Source organism: Fulmarus glacialis, unplaced genomic scaffold, assembly GCF_000690835.1.
Source record: "Fulmarus glacialis isolate BGI_N327 unplaced genomic scaffold, ASM69083v1 scaffold11591, whole genome shotgun sequence".
NCBI lineage: Eukaryota > Metazoa > Chordata > Aves > Procellariiformes > Procellariidae > Fulmarus > Fulmarus glacialis.
Window position 1 is genome coordinate 18,011 of NW_009192159.1, and position 18,852 is coordinate 36,862.

Below are 18,852 nucleotides of genomic sequence, written 5' to 3' on the forward strand. Positions count from 1 at the left end.
ACACTTTATGTCACCAGTGCAGCTCTCACTCATATCAGTAACATTTTCAGTACACAGAAGACAGCAATAAGAGCAAACTTACCTACAGTAGCTCTAATTAAGGGGGAGGAATCACCAATATTGTTCAGACATTCACTTTTAATGAAGTCAGTTACCCCATTGGGAAAGTTGTGAAAATGTGCTTTTACATTATTCTTCAAGATGAGACCACTCAAGGAACGTGTCGGTTCATCTGCAACAGAAAATAACTACATTCAACCTTCAAGCAGCTCATAGGAATAAGGCAGATTTCCAGAACAATGCAGCAAGAGCAAAGCTTATAGAGAGAGATATTAATGTTCATTTCCTTATCTCTCCTTTCAACTACACCCATCAATTCACACAGGAAAGCTTTTCAGGTTCAGAGTTCACCAATTTCTATTTATTCAAAATTAGAATATCAGTATTACAAATTCTACATTTTAAGAGAAAGTTTTGTATAGAGATATAGGCAAGGAGTAGATCCGAAGTCACAGGATATAGGAGACTCATGAAAGAAATTGGTCAGCCAAAGACATTCAGACATTCTGATCATACTGATTGGCTTGCTGCAACACTGATACTGTCAGAAATTGATGACAAACCTGCTTTCACCATAGTAAGATACACAACTGTTTGAGTTCTCTTCACTGAGCTCTTTTTGCCTGCAAATTTCTCTAAATTACTGGGACAAGAGGAGGAATGTAAAAAGAACAGCCTAGAGTTTTCATTTCTATTGGAGCAGACTCATGTTTAGTTCTTCAGCCAAGTGCATGAGTAACTTGGTATTACTTGTGAAATATGCTGACAGTGAGATCTGGATGTTCTACATAGAAAGTTTAGTTACATTAGTTTATAGGATAAGAAAATTTAAATTTACAGTTTACAGCAACCCTAATGGAGCACAGGAAGCTAATTTTAGTTATGATTTTAGCCACTTGTTTGAAATTTTTTGTATGAAGCCCTGATCTGGGCAAGAAATAACGGTGTTCAAAGTTCCTTTGCGCCAAGAATTAGTTTACATATGGATCTATTCCAGGCCTTCCAAACTATTAACATCCCAACAGAAATAAGGATAAGCAAAATAAGAGATACAACTTTCAAATATAAAGTATTTTCAAACTAAAGTTACTGCATCACAACACCAAGACCCTCAGTACACCCGTGACCGACATTGAAGACACATTCTGTTGTGATCCGTGCTAGTTAGAACAGAAACAGCACTTCTCAGAAGAGGGGGTTTTGTCTGGCTGATCAGAAATCAAAATTTATTTTAATAAATTGATTTTATTTGAATGCCAAAACCAGACTCCATAATATACTTTTTAATCTTGTTTTTATGTTCATATCTCAGTTCTCCTACAGAAGCATTATTTTTCATGCTCCATAAACATAAATGTATTGATTTACAAACAAACATATCTTTTACATAAAATTCAGTAACTTTATAAACCAGTAAGCCATCCTATGCATACATATTTGAAACAGTTCTATAACTTTGCCTACACTGTAGGTTTTAAATACCCACCAACTTCTAAACAATATAAAAATAAAAGTCGTTTCACTTGCACAGCACTGCATTTCAAGGGCCAACAATTTTTCTGGGAGAATGGAGGAGGGAAGAAAAGGTTTATTATTTAAAATAAAAATATTAAAGACTGGACAAGTGGACAAACTTTTCTCAACCACAGAACTTGCTTGTGAGACTGTCCTGGTTTCGGTTGGGATGGAGTTGATTTTCTTCCTATTAACTGGTATAGTGCTGTGTTTTGGATGTAGTATGAGAATAGTGTTGATAACACCCTGATGTTTTAGTTGTTGCTAAGTAACGTTTATGCTAGTCAAGGACTTTTCATCTTCCCATGCCTTGCCAGGTGCGCAGGAGCCTGGGAGGGAGCATGGCCGCGACGGCTGGCCCAGCTGGCCAATGGGCTATTCCACACCATATGACGTCATGCTCAGCATGTAAGGCTGGGTGAAGAAGAAGGTGGGGGGGGGGGGCGTTTGGCGTGATGGCGTTTGTCTCCCAGGTAACCGTTATGCGTGACGGAGCCCCGCTTTCCTGGAGATGGCTGAACACCTGCCTGCCGATGGGAAGGAGTGAATGAATTCCTTGTTTTGCTTTGTTTGCGTGCGCTGCTTTTGCTTTCCCTATTAAACTGTCTTTATCTCAACCCACTACTTTTCTCACTTTTACCCTCTGATTCTCTCCCCCATCCCACCTGGGGGGAGTGAGCGAGCGGCTGCGTGGTGCTCAGTGGCCGGCTGGGGGTAAAACCCGACAGAGGCATGACAAGTATTACTACCATTATTACTTGGCAAGTCAAATCAAGTAATTTTGTAATTTTGTTTAAAGTTTTGAAGACATCGTTAATAAAGAGCAGGTGGAGAATGACCTAACGAAAGTAGTTCTCACTTGAACTCTTCATCAGCCTCAGGTTTGCCTGAAATACTCTCTGAATTAAAAGCAGAATCTCCCCATCAACTCTTACACCAATATAGTATGTCAAACTCTGATTGCTTTACATAACTGTAATCCACTGATAGGTACACACGTCTTCAAGAAATCCAGTCCTCCATATATGATTATTAAGATTTAAAGTTGTGCCTGGTGAGGAAGGAAGCCAAAGGATTCTTCCTTTAATTTCCACATGACCTATAACCCTTGCAAACCACAATAAACCCTCATCATTAGCAGCCACAGTTAGACACAGAATACAATAGCTACTCATTCTGTATCAGCCAGCAGTATCTTCTTGGGGTGAAAGAAGTCAGAATACCAACTAAAGTCTGATTAGAATACAGTACATTAGCTACTATTAGTATAAACTCTAGCATGAAAATATTAAACAGTGCCTTAAGGAAAAGCATTATCCTTTAGAATGCCTGGCTACAATTACAAAAGGGACAAGGTAACAGCTTCAATTTTACCAAGCAGAGATACAGATACTATTAAGTTCCTTGTGTTAGAAATAGGCATATTAGCCAGCTGGTTTGGATGAAAATCAAAGTCACATTAAGGTGAAACGTCACCATTTTTTTCTTCACGAACTACCCCATGGTATGCAGCAGCATGAAACATCTTAAATCCATTCCTTTAGCCAAGACAACAAAAAGACTATTCTTTACAGTAAGTGTTTATCCCACAGACCTGCAACAAAGATTCCAAGGGATTCATAGTGAAAGTCACATCTCTGACAAAAGAAAAAGAATTCATGAAGCGAGAACAAGAAGATTAAAAACAAAAAGCAAAACCAATTATCAACATACTGAGAGGTGACAAGCAGAAATCACAAAGATGGACTTAGTGCTAAACAAACACCAACCACTTGAGCTAGAGAAGTTGGATAGAATTTGATACTCCAGCATTTAAAAAAAGAGTCGAAATCTTAATTTGAGAAAATATGTTCTGATGGAACTGCACAGGGATATTTATGGAATCCAGGGTATTCGACAACTTAACAGCTACACTGTCAGAAGACAGTAATGTAGGTCTGGATGGAGTTCTTGCTGTAACACCAAGATTACAGGCAGATGGCCTACGAGCTGAGTAAGACACTCTTTAGTCTTCATAGACTCTGTGACAAGTTCTGTCAGCCATATGCTTCAGCCATCAAAAAAGATCACAGTCATCTATCTCAGTCAGCCTGGAAGTATAGAGTTGACAAGAACATATAGTACAAGTAAAAGAAGGAAAGCGAAGCAGACCTCTAGCATTTGGTGCCAAATCAGTTCATCCGTTGAAGATTCCCCTCTCACATTGCCTCACTTTATAATAAAACCGTATCACACAATCATCATTTGGTTCTCAGTAAATTTTCAATTCTGTTGCAAGACTCTAATACCAGTTCCAGATTTTAATGGTTTACAGACAGAGCAAATGGACGCATACCCACATTACACAGATACCAATCATTTTAGGGGCACTGCAGTGCTTCTAAGAACTAGAGTGTGTTCTCAAAATGCCCTATTTCCTCTAACAAGTGTTTGTATGACATAGGGTGCATATGTGAAAGCAACGAGGTTTTTGTAGCTCACCTGCAAGTCCAGGTGAGCATTTGTTTCACCATGCCTTTTCATCCTCTCTTCCTTAGAACATAACTTCTTAGATTGCTAAAAGAACTGAGTGACTGGGATGACGGCAGCATTTATCCGTTCACAGACTGTGATATAAGATTATGAGCATGGCTATATTTTGCCCTATTACTCTTGTGATATTGGCAACTTTAAATGTTACGGTGAGACTTTTTCTAAAGAAAAACTGCTCTGTCAATTTCAGTCTCAAAGCTGTTAAAGCCTTTTTCAGAAATAAGCTGTCATTCTGTGTGTTTTAACTAGTGATATGGATTTTCAAACTAAAGTTTGAAAATGGATATGGATTAATATGTACAAATACAAAATGTGATAAAAATCATGACTAGTGTCACTGTTGCGCATGAAGATTTCTGCTCCATTAACGAGACATTGGTTGTCTCTTAAAAGAGCTAAAACAAAAAAAATAAGGAACCCACCAGGGCAGTGTCATATGGAAAGCAGAAGATGAATAATTTTTTCTGTCCTAATGTGTAAGAATACAGTACAGAGACACCTTCATGAGCTTCCTAGCAGAAAAAGATCCTACTTTTTTTTTTTTTTTTTTGATGCTGGACTTTTAAGTAACCTTAAATTTAACACTTTTGGCTTAAAGTGGTATGGTTTACTATTATGTCAGAAGCAGGACTGAGGATGTTTCAAAAACATTCAGTGTATGTGAATACCTAAATGACCTTGAAATGTAGTGGCTACTTTCAAATTAATAACTGCTGAATTGACTCACGTGAGTCATGGAAAATAATTTGACACAACTGCCTAAGTTTAGGAACATCTGTAAGACACCAAAACAGAGCTGGAAATGTTCCGCTGATGCTGTGTGTGGCATATTTATTGAATAGTAAGTAGCAACAGCTATGCTTCTGAAGACAGTGTTGTAAACAAAACTGAGCTATGGACAATATGAGAAGGGTGTTGAACTGCTGACAATTAGCTTGCTGGTTAGTTATGGAAGTTTCTGCATTCTAACTAATAATGACCACAGGTCAATCACAATGCCAGAATTTGTACATCTCTACAGGCTTGCAAAAACATGAGAAGTTTAAAGAACTAATCCTCTGGTTTCACTCCTACTTTCAACTTCTCTATTGTATCCCCACAAACTGGTTGTCTCAGCACTTTTCCTCTCTAATGCCATTTTACGTATCACCTCCTGATCCTGCAGTTAAACCAGTCCTACAATTCTATCAAGAGCAGAAGAATCCTTAATCAGGAATGGAGATGCAGTGTGATAAGAGTCTGATTCACTACTAGATCCCAAACTATGTAATGAATGCAGGATATTGTTGCAGTTTGAGAACATATAAAAAGTAATGTCATTTCTCTTTGGTTTTTATATGTTGAGGGAAGGGGCGGGGAGGGGTGGACAACAAGTACCGTAGCACTAAGTCAAGTGCATAGGAAAAGGAAATGATGAGCTTCCCACAGGAAGTTGCTTCATTTGGCAGTCAATGAATTAGGATTTAGAGTCATTAATTGATCTGAAGAAATTACTTGGTCAGATGAAGTTATGTCACACTCTGAACATATCAAAGGTAAATGTTATATATTAAAACGTGACAATCTGTCACATGAATAACTGTTGGAACACAAGGATTAATTGGATGAGTAAAATGAGGTTGTGTATTCAGAATACTGTTCAAACTGCTAAGCGAGTACTGGGAAGCACAAAATATAGGACACTCACCAACATTGGTGTTGTATAAGGTGCTGTGCATTGGAAGTTTTGATTACTTCTCCTTCTGTCTATATCCTATAGGTATAGCTTAACAGAAAGTTGTGTGGTGGCATGTGTGTATAGGTCTTGCTATAAAGCCAGACTACTTTGTTTCTCTGATACCCTTCCTTGCAAGTAAGGCTTCTTCCCCTATAATGCCCAATTAATTCAAGACAAAACTTTCTCATTTTTATTTCTTAAGCCTGTATTCAGTGTGTTTCCTATTTTTTTTTTTCGTTCTGGCTTTTCTGGACACTATAACCAAATTTTCAATTAGCAATATTAGATTACACTCTGGTGAACAGCAGAATAGAATTTTGGCACTAGTTGAGGTGTTCTTCCTAAGCAGCTGTGCATCTAGCTACAATACTAAAATAGAGAGCATGGACCTTCTTTTAATTCAATACACCTTTATACAATTTCATCTTCTATTATTATCCTAGAAACTTAAATTTTTTCTAATATTTGGCTATGCAAGAACAAAGGACTAAGAACAAAGTGACTGATCCTCTGCTAGAGTACCAGTGAAAATGAGACTATATCTGAGAACCTTTGATGTGTGACCATGCTGCTCTTCCTGTTCCAAGTCATTTGACATCTGTCTTCAGCTTCTTTAGTTTCAGTTTCTACCTATGACTTCATCAGCCTCCTTTCTTTGGGGAGGGAGGAAAATGAGGGTAAACTGTGAGTGCTTGCCATTTTGGACTGCTTAAAGCTTCGAGACTTAAAGCTTGCCAGTCAGAATTACCTCTGATCAGTAGTATATCTTCTGATTCAGAGAACATCCATCATTTGAAGTTATGTAAACACTTTTTCCTTGGAGATACCAAAATAAAAATTTGTACTGTTGAATCCATACTTGCTTGAACAGCCAGTGTGTGCCACTTCAGATGAAGCAGACAACCTCACCAGGAAGGAATGCCCAGTCCAGTGCTGCAGGGCTAAGCTGTTATAAGCTGCCTATACTGAGCTGAATGCAGACTGTAGTCATTATTGGTACTTATGACTCTGTCATGGCACTGTCCCTCCTGAACACCTTTTGAAAGCAGAAGGTACAGTGAGTAAAATCTTCACGTAGTTCTGAAGAGTGAGAATTATGTCATTATAGAAGAAAGGAGTTTTAAATGCTTTGCAAAAGCAGCAGATGCTTAGCCAGTTATCTATATTAGCATCAGACTGTGGGATCAAGATGTGCTTTTACATGGCTCTTTAGATTGCTTTCAGTAAAGATACTCAATTCTGGAGCTGGCCAAAAATACTGTGGGTACTCTTACTGGTGTTACTGAAAAATATTTGGGTTTTTTCTGGGTTCCAATCCCTTTTGGCATTAAAGGTAAGGCGTTTTTACTTGCACGTGAGAAGTGGTAACGGGCATTCCTTTACAAGGCTAGATTTGACTTCATGAAAGCAGTCAGCTAACCAATTGCACCCTGCAAGATAACAAACACACTGAAATTGTTGTATCACCCTAACGCCTCACAGCAAGTTTGCTTTCTGACAATCTAGAAAGACGTAATGATGTTGCTCCCTAGCAGCCATAACATCCTAAATCAGACACCAGCACATAACCTCATAAGTAGGAGGCACCATTTTTTCAGGTAGGAGCACCACAGGACTGCACTGAATCCAGTACTGCTTGGTGGACAGAAGTGCCTTTCGAAATCACAGCAGCAACACTTTCCCTTTCTGTAGGAAACCACCACATCGGGATGCTTGATACTGGCATTTTAAGTACACTTAGATTTGACATGAGGAACAATCAAACATCACTTTAGTAGGAGAGTTTGACTTAAAAAAAAGATACAATGAAATACCCCTTGCAGCAGACTACATTCAGCTCATAAGACGCACTAAGGAAAGGCTTCAAATAGCGGGCTAAATACCTCCAACTTACCCCAAAAAGGTCACATTTATTATGAGTCCAAAACAGACCTTACCCAAGACTATGTGAACTTCAGAAAAAGGCATAGCAAACAAAACCGAAAGTTTGATAACCTTAAGAATCAAGGGAAAGCCTGAAAACTTCTGTCGTTTCTCTCCACAAGCTACATAAGAGAAAATACATTCCAAGACTCGTCCACAAAATGCTTACAGTGAACAGCACTTTTGAGGAACCTAAACCAATGTGATGAAGTACATGAAGGCACTAGGCTAGTCAACAGGCCAAAACAGACCAAAGCGGCCTAGCCGGACTCTCAGCAAGGTACAGAGCATGGACCTGCCTCCAACACACACAAGACTCCTCAGGTGGCTTCCTTGCAGGAGCCTGGAAACAGGTGTCTCCAGGACTGTGTGTTGGTCTCCTCTGGAGACAGGTGAATTCTCAGATAGCAGCTTTAGACTCCTCCAAGGTAACTAGCCAAGGAGTTTTGTCGATGTTGGTTGCAGGTCCATGCCCTGTAGGTCCTGGGAATTCTCCCACGCACCTCCAGGAGTGTGTCGGCCTCCTCTGGAGACCAGTGAATTCCCAGGTAGCAGCCCTAGACTCCTCCAAGGTAGCTACCCGAGGAGTTTTGTCAATTCTAGAGGCAGTTCCATTCTTGTTAGCTCCCTGGGATCTCTCGCAGGCATCTCCAGGAGCGTTTTTTTTTCTTCTGGACACAAGTGAATTCCCAGGCAGTAGCCCCAGAGCCTTCTACGGTAACTACTCAAAGACCATTGTGTGTGTTGGGGGAAGATTCATGCCTGGTAGCTCTTTGGCAATCTTCTCTATGATCAAGAAACTTGTTTTTCACTTGTTCTTTTCCAATGCTTTCCTTCTATGGGCTTCAGGGACAGGTAAAGAGATAATAACGGATACTCTGATTCTGGATGCTCAGAATAAGGAGCTCCAGGAAAGCATTCCTGAAGCACTGAATCACATACCACAATCCCCTGGATAACTTCAAAATTTCTTTCAAGACTTAGAATAAATAAACAAAAAATCTGTCACTTCTCACATGTAGTACGTATGCCATACAACTACTTAAGAAGCCTTTTCCTTAAATCTCCACTACAATATCTCTACAGAAGCATGGAAAGGAAGAATTAACCAGCATACGGGAAAAAAACATGGAATTTTTAGTGATCTGACAAAATTCATTATCTCATAACTCGGGTTCCCTTAAGATATTTATGCACCTCAATTACTTTATGCATTGATTACTAAAACTCACTCAGGCTTAATTTCTTTTTGTAATTCTTCATGTATCTGAACTTAAGAGAAAAAAAGTTTTGCTATTGTTTAAGCAGGACACTACATATGTGATGCAGCATTTTAAACTGTAAGGGTACATTAATCTGACTTGACTTCTGAGTTGTAATGCAATCAGATACACTCCTTGGCAGTTATTTTGGTATATTTAATAATGACATCATGCAGGATGATGGTATTGGGGGGGAGGGGCAGGAGTGGTAGGGGGGACATTTGTCTTAATTAAACAGTTAAAGTTACTGAACCACTTTTCTGGATTAATCCTGCTCATCAAAGAAACCTTCCTGAAGCTGATAGCTGGTGAATTAACACCTGACCTCACACAATGGTCTTTTTCTTGCTTAACTTCAAAGATCTTTCAACACCAACATGCCAAGAAAGTTCATAATGAAATGGACTCATGAAAACGGCTGTCCAGATCAAGTTTAAATTCCAACACTCATCAGAAAACATTCACATCAAACCCCCAAGACCACTTTGGATCCCAGTAATATTTTATAAAAAGCCATTTCAAATTCTGCTTGCAGAGCTAGATGAATTATTAGTGTCATGATTACCAGAAAATAAATTACCACCTCTGCAGGCTTCTATTAAAACAAAAAGTTGGAGGGGGGATGGGGACAGGACCTTCCTCCATGGTAAGGTTCCATGTCAAAGTAAGGTATTCTGATGACTTAAACGAGATCAAAAGTTGCAGAGACACTGCTCTACCTTTAACTGGTTTATAAAAATCCTAAGCATTTTGGAAATAAACTTACAAGACCATCCTTAAAGCTTATGACAAAGGCAGTACTAAAACAGTTTTCTCAATCCCAGCTCATTCACGTTCAGACTTAAAGTTCATCTCAAGGATTCTGATCCTTGACTGCAACAACCTTATACCAGGCCATGGTCAATCCACTGAGATAACACTCTGTTGAGACCAAAGACTAGAGTTCCCACATTAGGATGGGGTAAAGAGTCAGTCATTAACACACAATCCAAGATCAGAATCACAAAGGCTTTGTATAGCTGCAACAGGATAGACAACTACGGCTAAACGGGCCAGCAGAAAGCTACCAGGACCATCATGCATTTCTCTCAATATTTTTCCATCAGCCTAGGTCCTGCCAAGAGCCCAGCAGACAGGGAAGAGGGAGACAAACACAAAACTTTACAGAAACTGTGCACAAACTGACCATGACTCTGTCTCTTGTCTAAGAAGGAAAAAAGGTAGATCTGAGAAGGGACATGTGTGTTTTGGGAATAAGAATGGACATTGTGAATCTTAACTAGAATAGATATCATATCAGTAGTTGTTCTTTTTTCTCCACATAAAGAGGAATTAGGTATGTCAAATATTACCTAAGAAGTGGTAAGCTTTGACACCACTTCTGTTATTGCAATTTTTGTATGAAACATCCACCAACATGAAGGCCATATTAGGCCAAGTAGAATACCACATTAATTCTGAGCCCATATAAAGACAGCTTCCCTTCTTTTGCTCAGAGGTATGAAGATCACAGTCAGAGAACGGATACATGCAGAAACACAAAGTCTCAATTTAGTTTCTCAGTAGAGTTGAACAGAGAAATGTTACCAGAAGGCAACACAGTAGTCTTTGTGATGCAAGTAGGCCTGTCATCTCACAGTATGCTGATACAACCTTGCATCAACAAAATATTATGGCAGGATTATAACAGTCATCACACCCAATCACAGAGTCATCATGCTCCCTAACTGAAAAATTGAATTTATGAAGATTAGAGAGTATTCTTGGCAAATGACAATGGACATCATCTTTTGATAATTTAGCACAAGCCAGATCGACCTCTCATTCACGAAATTCAGGATGCTGTGTGAGATAAAGCATGGTGTAATTTCAGGTTAAAAATAATAAGAAGAAAACACCACAGAATGGACAAAGTTGTTCTACAAAAGGACAAGACAAATGAATTAAGAAGGATGCTATTTTTGTCAGTCTACTTTAGATGGGAAAAAAAATGGATCTTCTGAGCATTCATTTACAGAAGGTATAAAAAAAGCAAGGCTTTGATACGGACAACTTTGGGAATTTCACCATTATGGTCAACTTGGTTGGAAATCTCAGAATTTCCACTTACAGCACGAATTGTCCGTCTTATGATACCTAGAGGTCTTTCCTCTGCCCTGCCTCGTGCTTCAGATGTCTTGGACAACTGCCTCAATGCACCTTAACTAAAAGCTAGAACTGGCCTTGGCAAGACAGCAAGGAGGCTGAAATTAGGACAATGCTTTCTCGTATTTTCCTTCAAGGAAACAGACCTGGACTAAGGAAGCAAAAATGCAAACAAGGAAAGGAGGACTTAGATGCATGACTTGGAACAAAGAAGGGAAGCTGCAAGTAAGCGAAGAAAGCAACAACAGAGGCAAAGCTGATACTCCCTTGCAGCCCTGGACTGTTTCAGTCAACCACACATAAAATTCAGAAAGTCATCTGAGAAGCAGCAGCAGCAACATGCACACACTCCAGAAAACAACTCATTAACAGAATACAGAAGCCTATAGGATTCTGAGCTCAGCTCAGGGGACACCAGGAAAAAACCAAACAAAAACAAACAAAAAAACCCACCAAACAAACAAAACCCATAAACCAACACTAAGGCAGGGCAGTGCCACTACATTATCTGCCAGGTTTTATACCGGCCAAACTAAGAAGGAACAGCTACACTAACAGAGCATCTGAGTAATATTTTCATTTACAGATAAATGAGTAAAACCAAGTTTCTTTCATTCACATATTTTTCAATTAATCTGGACAGACTCCATCTCACCCAACTAAAGAAGATCTCTAAGCACCATGCCTCCTGGGAAGTGCATTCTAGAGAACTGTACCTCAATCTTTAATGGCTTGGGATCGTATTTCACTCCATCAGCTTGCCTGCTGTCTGACTTCCAGGACTGAATGTTGTTTCCTTGACATTTTTTATATTCTGCGATATTTGTAACATTGGGGTTTGTCCAGATTCACAACACTATCTTTAGAAACGCACACTAGTTAAAAGAAAAAAAGAAAGGAAGTGCTTATAGCTAGGGCATGTATATGTCATAGCTGCAAGCCAGGCCATATATTTTCACTGATGAAATGGTAGCAGGGCAACACCTGTTTCCAGGAAGACCCAAGCTTAATAAGCTTTGACAGCTTAACAAAGCCCACAGAATTTAAAAACAAAACCAAGAAAACCACCACATACGTGTAGGAGTACCACAATAGACCTAAAACCAGCAAGTCACAAGCATTCAGACACAGAAGCCTGATGAAGCTAACACTGGAGGGAAAAAGAAGTAATACTTTTGGCGACTGAAAAATAATACCTTTGGTGCTAAAACAAAGCAAATTCCCTACAAATAAGGTTTACCTAAGTATCTTAGAGGCAGGCCTCAGTCAAACAGCCAGCTTTGCAAGCAAAGTTACTTGCTTGCAAATAAAAGTTTGCTTGCAAAGTTATTTGCCTGCAGAGGCATAAGACTCAGGCCAAAGATTATTTGGTACAACCTCCAGTACAGTAAAATGAGGGTATTTAACATACATTTCAATCAACCATTACAGAATTCCCCATTTAGGAGCTGTCACCTAAATGTATCCTTAAGCACAGTTTTCTCAGCAGTGGTTTCAACACAGGCAAAAACTGAATCAAAGGTTAGTCCCATCTGCTATCAAACCAAGCTCTTTTTCTCATGCACTATCAAAACACCATAATTTTTATTGAATAAGCTGTCAGTGATGTTGGAAGCTTACTTTCATGGCTCCTTCTGCTGGGACAGTACAGCCATAACAGAAGCATGAACTTCCAACAGTATGCTATGCTTTGGTCTGTGGCGTAACGCACACTAGTTCTTTCCCCTAGCCAACAAACTTGGCAAGGCTGTAGGACAGACCGCCATCAGAACCCTCTTCAGGAGGGAAAGAATACTTTCCCAGTTGTACTGAAAACAGTTATCTACCGGACGAGTCCATCACGTTTTTGCCCACTGGTCAAAAAGAGGATGCAAGAGTAGTGTAGCTACTGAATAGCTGTCCTAACGATCTCTTTACCTTGCTTAGTCAGGACTAATGAGGGACGACGGAGGGCTGTTGGTTGGATTCAAAGCAAATCCAACCAACAGTCTTCTGTCGTCCCTCATTAGTCCTACCCAAGCAAAGTAACAGGGTATTTAGAACTTGGCAAATACTATGAAAAGCACCAACACCAGACTCAGTTACGGCACCTTCAATATTCTGCAAGTTTCCTGAACTAGAAATACAAAGTTAAAAAACAGTTGCTTTGGACAAAAGATTATGACTCTAAAAATGTCACTGATGCAGGACAAGAGCATCTCTGAAGCAACAGCTGCTTCTCAGCTCACAAAAGACCTGATGTACCTGTGAGAGGTATCAGTGCAGTCTGATGCCAAACACCTCTTCTTAGAAGTTAACTTGCTACTTCTCCCCAACTTGCTTGCCTGCTCATCCTGCCAGATCCTATTTTTTTTTTTTTCCTCAGATAAAACAACTTTATACAACCATTTTGCAATACTTAGCATCTCCTACTCTTCATCCAATTCCAAAGAGATTGATGTGTGTAAACATTAAGAAGGGTAAAAGAAGACTACTAGATAATCTAAGGAGATCTGTTGGGAAGACAGATTCTGACACATCACTAAGCACACATCAGTATCTAGAACGTCAAGCACAAGTGGTGAACAGAATGAAGAAGCAGCAATTAGCAAGTAAGGCAGTGTTAGAAAACAAACTTGTGGGGAAAAAAATGTGGAAAAAGCTTCTCGTCACATCCTTTGTACAAACTCCAGACCCCACTACCGGACTCACTCCGCTTTTCATTTTTCAGTTAATGGTATAAAGCACATGGTGTATTTACACCAGCACCTTGCTCAAAAATTTAATATCCTGGCTGATTCAAGTCTTGAAAGCTCTCTCAAGCTTGAGGCATTCCCCCAAGCCTTACAGATGATCAGGAGACTTCCTAAATAGAACACACAAAAACATTGGGATATACACCAGCCCTCAAATATGAAAATATACTTTCTTCCTCCTCTCTGTTTTCCTTCCTCCCAAAGTAAGCTGACAGCATGACCAAAACACTACTTAAAACTTAAGATAAATGTTCTTGCTGATTCTTTGAAGGTTACAGGGCCACATGTAAGAAAAATCTAATTTAAAGTGAAAAAAGCAAGCATCCAGAAACCCAAAGGTGAAACACTAGAAGGCAGAAAAAGTACTGGTAGCAGGACACCAAGGAGGGAAAAAAAAAAAAAAAAACACCAAACCACCACAGGAAACAACTCCAACAATTGAATACATTAATTACAAACAAATGTAAAGAAGCCAGATGTGCAAAAACATATCTTGAAACAAATTTCTTTCACTGTCAAAGACCTCGCGAATCAGTAGCTGGAAAGACAATCTTTCACACACCCTGATCATTGCTAAGGAATTGTCTGAATTTATCAACTGGTAGAGGCTACACAGGATGCCATATGCAGTTTGTATTAACATCCATAAGAATAAGACAACAGTAAGTAGCCAGTTGATTTCTAACTGCATTTTACTAGAATTAAGACTTCAGAATGAAGATTCTGAGAGACAATATCTTCTGACAATTCTAGGATGTGATCTTCAAAATATGTAAACGGTCTCATTACTAGGAAGATCATTATCATAACTGAACTTAGCAACATGTTTTATAATGCATGTAGTCATGATTCATCAAAGTTATTTCACTGCAGTCTGATAGAGGTATGATGCTCCAACATTTATGGGAAGATTTCATAGGACATTTAGACTGGAATCTATTCCAAGGCTGAAACTACAAACACCAATAAGTTATCAGATTTTTTTCCACAAAGACTCCTGAGATGATTAATGAATTCTACATGACTATGGAGCTCGACCAACCAGCAAACTGACTATAGGCATCAGCTTCCTGTTTCTTTCAAGCTAAATAAAACAAATTAAAAAAAAGGCAAAAAAAAAAAGTGGAATAAAACAGTCAGTATCTCAAGAACTTACCTTCAGACTTCAACTTCGTAAGAACAAAAATCAAGTAGTTGTTGAAATCTGGATACTGATTGAGTTGTTCTAGTTTCTGAAGAGAGAAACTGTTAAGGAAAGTTGAATCTTTACACACCACATTTATAGCTTTCTGGATACAAAGATTATTAAATGAGTTATGTATTGTCGTGTCACTTCAACCAGCTGTGACTATAAGCTCACAATATACAGAGTATGAACAATCTAAAAACAGTTTCTGTAATTTTCTTACTGAAGCAATAGCTTTCAGTTATGGTGAAATGTGAAAAAAGAAAAAATCCAGAGACAGACACGGAAATTAATAGATCCTTAAAAATATTGGTAAAGCCACTAAAAAAGCTTTCTCTGTACAGTTTTGGATTTCAATATTTACACTTAGAAGCCCGCCAAGCCTAAGGAATCCACTGAGACACAATCCCATAATACATCTTTTTTTTTCCCCTAAACAATAAATAAAAGCATTTCAGCATTAAAATGCAACAGCTATGATTTTGATAAGCTACTCATTTTAATATTAGACATATACTCCTTTATGATGCTAACTAGCCACAGCCTGAGCTTTCAGCAATGAGAACGTGTTTAACTGCAAATGCACCGAGTTGCACCAAGAACTTCATGCTTATCAGAAATCGTGTGGCCAGCAGGAGTAGGGAGGTGATCGTGCCCCTATACTCGGCCCTGGTGAGGCCGCACCTCGAATACTGTGTTCAGTTTTGGGCCCCTCACTACAAGAAGGACACTGAGGTGCTGGAGCGTGTCCAGAGAAGGGCAACGAAGCTGGTGAGGAGTCTAGAGAATAAGTCTTATGAGGAGCAGCTGAGGGAACTGGGGCTGTTTAGCCTGGAGAAGAGGAGGCTGAGGGAAGACCTCATCGCGCTCTACAACTACCTGAACGGAGGTTGTAGCAAGGTGGGGGTTGGTCTCTTCTCCCAAGTAAGTAGCGATAGGACGAGAGGAAATGGCCTCAAGTTGCGCTAAGGGAGGTTTAGACTGGACATTAGGAAAAACTTCTTCACTGAAAGAGTGGTCAGGCCTTGGAACAGGCTGCCAAGGGCAGTGGTGGAGTCACCATCCCTGGAAGTATTTAAAAGACGTGTAGATGAGGCGCTTAGGGACATGGTTTAGTGGGCATGGTGGTGTTGGGTTAACGGTTGGACTTGATGATCTTAGAGGTCTTTTCCAACCTTAATGATTCTATGATTCTATGATTCTTATCCATGGTCTCATAAAAAACCCCCAAACACCCCAAAACAACAAAATGATCCTCAACTGCAGGAAGAAAGATTACGTTTCTGAACAGCTGTGAAAATATATAGTTGTTTTTCCTAAAATTTGTCATTACTTCTGCCTCAAATTTTCCAGTATTCTGCCACTGCTTGGCTAGAGCAGTGAACTGGCATTCTCCTTGTATCCTGTTCTCACAGCCTGGTACAAACAGATATTCCGCTCAACAGCAATATTTTAAGTCAGTGCAATGTCACCTCGAAGTTACTAAACCTACTAGATATCATCAGTACGGCAAACAATCAGACATTTTAAAAAAAGTGATTTTTAGAAGAAGTAAGATTATTTGCTCCATAGGCATTTACTTTACTTGCTGTTTAGCTAAATCTCTAAACATTCAAAGTAGCTAAACCTTAGCCAAATACATGTATGTTAGAACTTGATGGCCCAGTAAATCCCTTCCAGTTCTATAGGATCCATTTCCTTCAATGACCAACAGCCAGTGTCTCAATTACAAACTTAAGAAACTCCAATTTTAGATATTTAGGCTGTTTGCATCAAGTAGTAACTTTGCTAGAGAAGCCTGTCCTCTTTCAACTTAATAAGAGAGTAAAGCATACTTTTCACAGTCACAGGCTTCTTTGCTGTGAAACACAGAGGAGATGAAATGTAAACAGGAGGATGGTCAAGGCAAGTGAAAATAATATAGAACACTCCACATGGCCCCTAGAAAGGAAAAACCACACATCCAAAGATTGTTGTCAAAGATGCCAAGCCAAAGAGCTCTTTCAGGACAGCCAAGAAGTAGGGTAGCACATTTCGAAATTTTTTTCTTCTTCTCCAAGCTTCAGAAACATAATTACCAAAACAGTCAGTTGAACATTACTAACAATGGTGAATTCCAATGGATCAAAGTAGGAAACAGCAGCAGAAGTGAGCAGAAAGAACTGAAAGAGCAGTATTTAATAGAAACTTAATGAGAAAACACTTAATTGGTCTAGGAATCAAAGAATAGCTTATAGGCCATATTTTCTTAACAACTTCTTCACCCACTTCAACTTTTTCTTCTTTACTCCAAGAAATATCTAATATCTGAAGCCTTACCAATTCATAACTTTGTTAACAAAGGGTTTTGGCTAACCTATACTCCCCACTTTGTTATATTTGAGCTCTAAGCACCCAAATGTGCCAAAAGAGTGTCATAAAGAAAGAGCATGACAGAATCAACACACTGATAATCTTACAAAAAATTACGGACTGTGAGTACTTTAAATTTGAAACCAATAATCACCACTCTGCTTGGACATTCTACTAAGTAGCATTCTACAATAAAACAGCCATCACAATATTTTTGTGGAAACGGTCTCAAAGGACTACATATATAAATATATATACACTTTATTTTTTAAGTTATAGGACATGGCCTGTCAAGTTGTATTAGAACATTTTCCCAAACTGAGGTATAAATACAATGGTAAAAATGTGCCACTTCTCTCACCTTTACAGGCCAACCTATGAGGACCTCCTTGAAAGCACAGCTGTCTCAGCACAGCAGGGAATTACCACTATCATTTAAAAAGAATTCCAACATCAGTTAGCAGCACTTTTGTTGAGTCAATTTCTACTCATCTTCAAGACAGACAGCATCACCTATATTGCCCATCCTGCAAGTACACTGCTGTTTTTCAATAAACAAATCAGATGCTGTTAAGTTATTTGAAGCAGAGCTTTAAAATGTAACTTTACATTAAAGCCACACTATAAACACTGTTGCTATAAACACTTTTTTATTTTAAATACTAAAGAGCATCTGTTTAAGTTTGGGGCATTATCAGAACAGTACTTAGTCAGACACTTCTGTTTAGGATTTTTCAAAGGAAGCAATAGCATCTTAAAACTCTGAAACACAGCTGCAAGAACAAGTTGATCGAGATGAAAACTACCTTCACCTTTCAGATAAGAGCAGAAGCCTAAGCTTGACCGCATCTGTTACGACAGCCTAGAAGTGGAACAAATTTGGCTTCAAGCTAAACTCTTAAAATAACGAAAATATATATATATACACACACACATATATGTTCTTATGTACTTAAATAAATTTCATTGCTTTCTATGAAGACCTTCAAGCAAATGCCGTAAATAAAAAGGGATCAAGATGATAAACTCTTATCCTTCACAGAATTTCAGGACTTCTAGGCATTTTAAAGCACTTATATGGCCAGCTCAAGGAGCAGCAGATAGTAGATGAGGACTTTATTTTTCAAGACCTATACTTCTATCAGTCTTAATATAAAATTTTACTCTCTCAATCTTTGTTCGTTAAAATCTTGCTATTTCATCACTTCTACAATCAAGAGAGGCAACACTAACACCAAACGCACTGCAAAGCAGCACAAGAAGCCATATACAGTAGATTTCCCCCTTCCCATGAATTTTGACGAGTCTAATGAGTAGCTTTAGGCTCGGGCTTCCAGGCAAGCAGAACGTAGCAGAACGCGCAGTGTCAGAGCCAGCAGGCCAACGAGGGCGTGCAGGCGGCGGCTCCGCCAGGGGCACTCCCCC

The 18,852-nt window shown here is 39.1% G+C and overlaps 1 protein-coding gene across 1 annotated transcript in view; it reads right to left on the reverse strand.

Annotated features, from left to right (window-relative positions):
• Positions 1-15,134, reverse strand: part of LOC104072298 (transportin-1-like) — a gene marked incomplete at both ends in the record, with an annotated part of 31,512 nt that extends 16,378 nt beyond the window's left edge. Inside the window, 2 exons of the mRNA XM_009586953.1 lie at positions 83-232; positions 15,046-15,134. Of these exons, the coding sequence (XP_009585248.1) occupies positions 83-232; positions 15,046-15,134 (239 nt within the window). The remainder of the gene's footprint in view (positions 1-82; positions 233-15,045) is intronic.
• Positions 15,135-18,852: the final 3,718 nt, after the last annotated feature.